The following is a 7428-nucleotide window of genomic DNA, read 5'->3' on the forward strand; positions in this document are numbered from 1 at the left end:
CACACACACACACACACACACACCCACACACACACACAGGTACCCTACATGAACACGTGAATATAAATTTGCATTTACACATACACATGTTACAGTCACCAACACATGTTTAAACAATATGTTATCCACAGTCTCCTCTTTTTTTTATTATTGCTTAGACTAGAGACTTGCACTGCATTACTGCCTCTCAACTGGGACAACTTTTAAAATATTCTCTTAATTAATTAAGAAGATTCTAAACTCTACTAAAAATAAGCAAGCTAAATACAGCATAAGATCTAATATATATATAAGTTAATGAACATAGCTACTGTAGATTTAATGTGAATTATAAGCCGCATGAAATATACTTGAAAGGTAAATAATTATTTATGAGCCTTGGGATTTGAGAATGAAGGTGATGAAAGAAAAAAAAAGGGGGAAGGGGAGGGGGGCTTCTTCAATCTCTAAGACTAAAAGTAAAAGAGAGACTAAATATTATGATAAGCATTATGTACCTAGAAATATAAAAAAATCAGTAAATTACATCATCTAATCAATATCAAACATCGGCCTACTGTTCTATTGGTGAATAGTTTAGTACATGTATTATCAATAAATTATAAAAACTTGATTATAATAAATTGTAACCTTTTGTTATTAGGAATATCTCTGGAGAATGTGAAAAGACTAAAAATTGTTCAAAACAATGCTGCCGATTTAATTTTAAAGAAAAGAAAGCAAGACTCTGCTACACCTCCTTTACGGACTCTGCCCTGTCTTCCTGGTGAGAAAAGAATTTTGTACAGGTTGGCCACCCTAAGTCACATAAATGCTTAAAAATGACAATGCTCCATCATAACATGTTTATCAAATCTGTTGAAACTGTACATTCCAGCTCGCAGTTTAAGGTCATCAAGTGACATGTAGAAATTACTTTTACCATCAATGAAACTGAAAACAATGAGTGAAAGGGCATATTGGCATTTCATGATCCCAAGATCTGAAACACACAGCCTGGTAATAACTCAAGAGCAATCAAATCTCTTAATCTATTCAGAAGTCAACTCAAGTCATTTCTGTGTTTAGATTAAAGACGTAAGATTTTAGTCAGAGCACAATGCACTGTTTATGCGCTGCCACTAGTATTTATAAAGCGCTCATAGCCTGTGTTCTTTAATTGGGGTTCATTGCTATATAAATGTCATATATTATTATCATTATTAACACAGGAAGAAAAATAACAACTGCAAATTATAAAAGATCAAAAATATAGGCTACTGCATCCTCATAAAAATGTGACACTATCAGAACAATTTTATTCACACTTTATCAATTAAAATCACTCTCATCTCAACTTAAAACAGTAATATATTTATTTACGCTTATCAATTTAAATCAATTTCACCTCACCTTCAAACTAGTATCTAACAAAAAACTGAAACTGGTAATTAGGAACCAACCTCGTTTTTGATACTGGTCTCTTCCCCTTGCACTCGATGGCATAGGTCCATCATTGTCATAGGCAGAGGCTCGACTTTCACAAATGAGCTCAGTGTAGCTTTGCAGTTTATGATCTAGTCGGCTTATCTTTTTGTTCACCTCTTCAATAGATCCAATGAGAAACGCTTAGAAGAAAAAGTTAAGGAAACACTCATGATTGTGACCTTTGAAAGTCTTCCTTCAATTGTTAAGGCATGCACCTTCACTTCACACAGATGAGCATAGATATCCTACAAATGCCCATATAATGTAGGCATCACTGACAGATGCCCTATCATTGAAACTATAAAATTGATATGCTTCAATATACAGTGGAAACCATAATATATAACAGGCCCTGTAATAACAGGGATCCGGTAATAACAGGGATGTTTAAAATCCTCGTTTTTTCCTACTCTTTGTCTCTATTAAAAGTTATCGGTAATAACAGGGCCTCATCGGAGCCCAACCGGTTCTAGCAGGGACAAAGGCTCGTTAACAATGTGTAAAAAGTAAGAGAGAGAGAGAGAGAGAGAGAGAGAGAGAGAGAGAGAGAGAGAGGGAGAGGGAGAGGGAGAGGGAGAGGGAGAGGGAGAGAGAGAGAGAGAGAGAGAGAGAGAGAGGACGACCGGTCAGCCTAGATCTAAGCCTACTTCTTTCATTATGGTCACCAACGATGTCAAGTGCAAGACAAAATGCCTTTCAATTGACAAAAAAATACGAAATAATCCAGACAGTTGACAAAAAGCAAGTTCCACGGGCAGAGATTTGTCGTCAGTTCGACATTCCACAAGGGTCGATTCCCACCATTATCAAGGAAAGAGAGAAGATAGTAGCAGCATACTCCAATGAAAAGTTTGCTCTGGATCGAAAGAAGATGAGACTACCCGATGTAGATGCTGTGGACCAAGCTATTCTGTTGTGGTTTAAGGACGCAAGGAGAAAGTCGTTGCCAAAACCCATGTTCGTGGGTACTTGTGGCTAGGGAAACTACCCATGAATAAGAACAGCTAGATTAGTCCACAAATGTCCACTTTCCTTGCATTTCGGATTTAACAGGGATCGGATATAACAGGACTTTTTCTCTACTCCCACCATCCCTGTTATATCAGGTTTCCACTGTATATAAATAATTGTAACAATAAATTCCTCAATAAAATTTCTTTTGACATACATCATAAAAATGCAGTATGCCAAGCATGTCAAATATAGACTAAGTTATTTGTATGTCCCTATATATCATGTAATACAGCTTTACAACTTTTTTTCTAAATATCTCGCGCAAAAATTGTTCTAGAATGTTGTAATTTGGAACAGACATAATTCATTCAAAAGGAATTTGTTTGATATAAAATCCACGAAGAAGAAACCTGTTTTGAAAACGGAAACGGCTAAAAGAAAAAAGCACCCAAAAACGCAAATTTCACCAATGTTTAAAAATCTTGTAAAGGAAGTCGTGAAAAGATTAGTTGACCTTTTTCTTTATTTTCTCTTTGACATTAATATTCCATCCCTTTGACATTTACACAATATTTAATTTCTTTTACAGAGTTTAAAAAACCTAATGATTTCATTCTGAAATTTCTAGAAGCAGTGCTCCACATCCCCTCCTTTGGACACATTTTTAATGCGTCGTTCGAAATGTTCAGTGGCGCCTTAACACAAGGACCTGCTAAACCATGAGTTTTTAAAGCCACATACACAGTATATGTTCACTAAGAAGTGGCTCCTAGAGAAAATTGAGTGGGGGGGGAGGGGGCCAATAGACAGCAATTTTGGAGTTAACATATCCTGCAGCGTAAAAATGGGCTTTGCACTAAAACAAATGTAATCGAGAAAATGATCCTTCTTTATAAGACAATCGAGGAATTATGAACACATTGCCATGCTCTGATCCATGTCATCTCTGCCTAGCAAAGATGAACATGGTATAGAATCTTGTCGTAGGTTAAGATCTGCCATGAGAATGCAGACTACTGAGGTGTAGGAAAGTCCTAGCCGCAGATCATCCATGGACAGACGTTTTTTAGTTTAGTTTAGTTTTAGTAGAGGTTTTACAGCGCTCGCAACTGCATAAGGTCATACGAGCGCCAGATGATTAGAGGTGTTACAAGAGAGTAACAAACATAAAAAAGAAGAAGGGGAGATAAGGACGATAGATCTATATTTGATAGGCAAGAAGAAGCAAACCACCCACTTGGACAGACGTTTCATGGGACTCGACTACTGAAGTCTGCACTCTGGTGACTATAAAGGGCTGCGCATGGTGCGTGTTCGACCTGAAGTGGTCATTTTTTAAAGAACTTTTTAGTTCTGATTCGCTAAAGAGCCAAACTGACCGAACTTCTCTCTACTCATGACGCCAAAAGTCTTGAGGGCAACTAAACATTCTCTCTCGGAAGTTCATTCATTAGATGAAGTTTTATCATAATAAGTTCGCTAGTTTCGATTTAATGACCCAGTTACTGACGATTTCGTCATTTTTAGATTTAGTGCCAAAAAAGGGCCCCGGCGTACTGGGTTTACCCCCCTCGGAAATAAAGAGTTAAACTACATTTATTGCAAGTATAATTGCTAATGGTAATACTCCTCAAAATTAAAAACGATATGTTTTTAAAATCTTTTCCTTTTGTTGTTTTCCTGCTGTACACAATTATAAGATAGAAATATAAGTTATAATTGTAACTAACCGTAACCTGAGGTTAGAGATAGAATTATTTATGTTAATATTCTGGCATGACCCAAGAGGATGTTGTGTTGGTCCGTAAAACAAATATTATCACCATGCCCAACCCGCAACCAGTCTGGTTGCATGTATAGACCCTGTCCCCATCGTTTTATGCAAGAAAAATTCTGAAATTATGCAAACTGAGCCCAAAAATGTGAAATTATGGGATTCTGTTAATTTTAACAAAGAATGATAAAGGAAAATAATCAGAAATTATGCCAAAAATGATCAAATTTAGCTAAATTATGTGGGGTGCATAAAACCATGGGGACAGATAGGCCCTGGATCATTTCACCCTGCCCTTGGGACAACAAACTACATTTCGCTGTCTTAACCCATTGCACCCGAGCTACGAGTATATTCGTAGCTGCCGCGCGCTTCTGTCCAGAGAGCTACGAGAATAGTCATATCAAAATACCAGTCCACAAAATCGAGTCCTAACCTTTTGCAAGCCTGTTTTGATCCAGTTTTTCGTCATGTACGAGTTACTTTTGTTTTTTTGTCACTGCAAATCATGACAAGAAAGCGAGTACTGGAATTTTCATGGACGAGAAGAAGAAAAAAACAGCAACAAAAAACAACAAAACCACTGTTATTTTTGTATTTCTTGAAATACATGAACCATGTTTTTAGTTTGTTTCAGGCATAATTAGTGGCAAAGAAAGTTAAAAGTAGATCTAGATCTAAATCTAGAAAAACAAGGCAATCTGATTGATTTTAGTGCCTTGAAAACTTCGAAGAAAAGCTAGATCTCTAGATCTAGACCATAGATTTTCAAAAGCTGCTATTGCTAAATCGAGTGCCAATGAGTCGCAGTCGGACGAAGAATATATTGTTTTCTCTGCTCTTTCCTTCATCTTTCTCTCTAATAAAATTAAAAGAACATTTAAGTAAAATCTAAGCAAAATTTCATACTGATACCCTATAAATACTTTGGGCAAAATGCGTGGCTAAGTTTAATGTGTCGAGTTCAGACCGATTTTTCCCCTGGCTCGCAGCAAGCCAGGGTGGACACAAGTGTACTGCCACGGCAACGCAGGGTGAATTGGGTTAAGTATTACAGCAAATGCTTATCATAATCAGTAGCAAATTAATAATCAATGACTCATAATGAAAAAAACAGCAACAGCACTGAACACTGACTCTATTCTTTTCTTTCTTTTTTTATCTCTGCACTTGAATAACTTACCTAGAAAAATCTCACCAATCAAGTTTTTCAACAAACATTTTTATTTTCTAGATTCTATGCCAGCTTCAATAAAAGAAAAAAGAATAAGTAAAAGGAAGTGGATAAATCAGATCATAAGTCAACAGACAATCCAAAGGAAGGTGCTCCTGTCAATTTTTTTCCACTTTTCCGTTGCATTGAGAAGATAGTGAAAGTGGTTGAACCTATACAGTGTAGTGTCCTAGATACGGTTATCACACCAAGTACGGTATTAGTACATTGTATTTCAAGTCGGTGTTACCCGCCTGTGTGTTATGCAATGTAGGTCAATTAAACAAAGAAGTCTCAGAACACCCGTTCATGGATCTCGCATGTGTTTTTCTTATTGTGCTAGCCCCTTCAACATAACATACAGGTCCTTTTGCACTAAGGGCAGTTAACCCTACTCCTTTCCCAGGGCATGACATTTGAATAAGAAAGACTTTAAAATCACATTATTGCCAAATATTTTTGTACTGATATCACAGTCACAGACATTTTAATACAGTCGAACCTGCCTTAAGGGAAACCTATATAAAACGGAAACCTGTCTTAACGGAATCTCCCCGCTCCTCCCTTGATATTCCTCTTTAATTACCTGTATAAAACGGAAACCTGTCCAACGCGGAAACGGAAAGAAAAATCTGCTCCCTTCCGAGGGTTTCACCTGTCGTAAGATGGAAAATGCTTCACCCGCTCAGCCCTGATTTGAAACAAAACTTGCAAGTTTGGTTCCGCTGGCTATAAACTTAACCCAATAGCCATGCCGCTGGACGAGGAAGGGGAGTAGGGGAGCAATTTGGGGGTAGATGTTACCCTATTACCCCATCATGTGAGCCCTGAGCGATGCGAATGGTCAGGGTTGTGTGGGTGTAAATCTCACGACTGCATGTGAGAGTGCTCGAGTAGCGAGCCACACTACGGAAACTTTCCAGGGTAGCCAGCAGCCAGAGGTGTGAAATTAGTTTGACCAATGCCTGCCACCCTGGTCATACGGCCAGCTGAGAAAAGAGTCCCTCGAATCGTTGTTACACGATGGCAGTGAGGAGTGGTATTGGTTGACTGTGCTTGTTACACCAGTGGGTGGGGCTAAGGGTGGAAGTAAAGGAGAGTTTAAACGTTTCTGTTTTTAATAGGTCAAACAGTGGTACGGAAAGGCAAGCACTGGTGGTAATTGGATAAGTAAGACTGACGCGCATCAGACAGTATAGCAGTTGAGAGGTGTGAAGATTTGACCACTGCTTGCAGATCAGATAACGGATCCTTGATCCCACTGGCTGGGCCTTTGAACCCCCCCCCCCCCCTCCCCCTAAATTTCCCTAAGACGGAAAATGTCTAAGACAGAATTTTTTTCTGGCTCCCTTGCGATTCCGTTTTACACAGGTTCGACTGTACTTCTGAAAAACAGTATATTACACACATACATAAATAGTAACATACTAGATCTAGACTCTAGACTATAATAGTCTATTGTTTCCCTTAAAGTTTCCTTTTAATTTCGTCATCACATAAAATGATACACTATATACTATATATAGATCTAGATCTATACAGAGTAGTATAAATTATAAAAAAGTAAAAAAGGATACGAGACTTTGTCCGTTGCTTTGCTTCTAACAGTCGTTTCCGGAGTGAGACTTTGTCAGGAGCTTCATCAAGGCTTTCATCCAATAGATCCATAGGGGACCCAACTCTGTTTATACCTGACATTATGTAATAGTACAACAGTAGGTTTTAATTTTAATAATGAATGAGTGGTTGAGTTTTGAAACTCGAAAAGAAAATCGAAAAGATATTTCAGAAAACAAATATCCTCATGGGTCGACTGGTCCACACATTAGAGATTGCGTTTTACAATACTAAATGTACGTGTATGCCCATCGTAATTCAATTAAATACAACCCATTCCAATACGACTGTTCAAGAAGTATTAAGACGCGAGCGCATAGTAGGCCCTATTTGACGCTTTGCTCAAAGTCAGCCATCTTGTTGTTTAACAGGGCAACCGCATGCAGAGCTAGTTTAATTTCTA

At 37.9% G+C, this 7428-nt stretch overlaps 1 protein-coding gene across 1 annotated transcript in view; it reads right to left on the reverse strand.

The window, feature by feature from the left end:
- LOC101856892 (protein FAM227A) overlaps window positions 1-7379 on the reverse strand; it is a 25900-nt gene extending 18521 nt beyond the window's left edge. Inside the window, exons 1-2 of the mRNA XM_005098088.3 lie at window positions 6986-7379; window positions 1443-1607 (exon numbers count right to left, since the gene is read on the reverse strand). Of these exons, the coding sequence (XP_005098145.2) occupies window positions 1443-1607; window positions 6986-7106 (286 nt within the window). The 5' untranslated portion in view covers window positions 7107-7379. The remainder of the gene's footprint in view (window positions 1-1442; window positions 1608-6985) is intronic.
- Window positions 7380-7428: the final 49 nt, after the last annotated feature.

Source organism: Aplysia californica, unplaced genomic scaffold (assembly GCF_000002075.1).
Source record: "Aplysia californica isolate F4 #8 unplaced genomic scaffold, AplCal3.0 scaffold00172, whole genome shotgun sequence".
Classification (NCBI taxonomy): Eukaryota; Metazoa; Mollusca; class Gastropoda; order Aplysiida; family Aplysiidae; genus Aplysia; species Aplysia californica.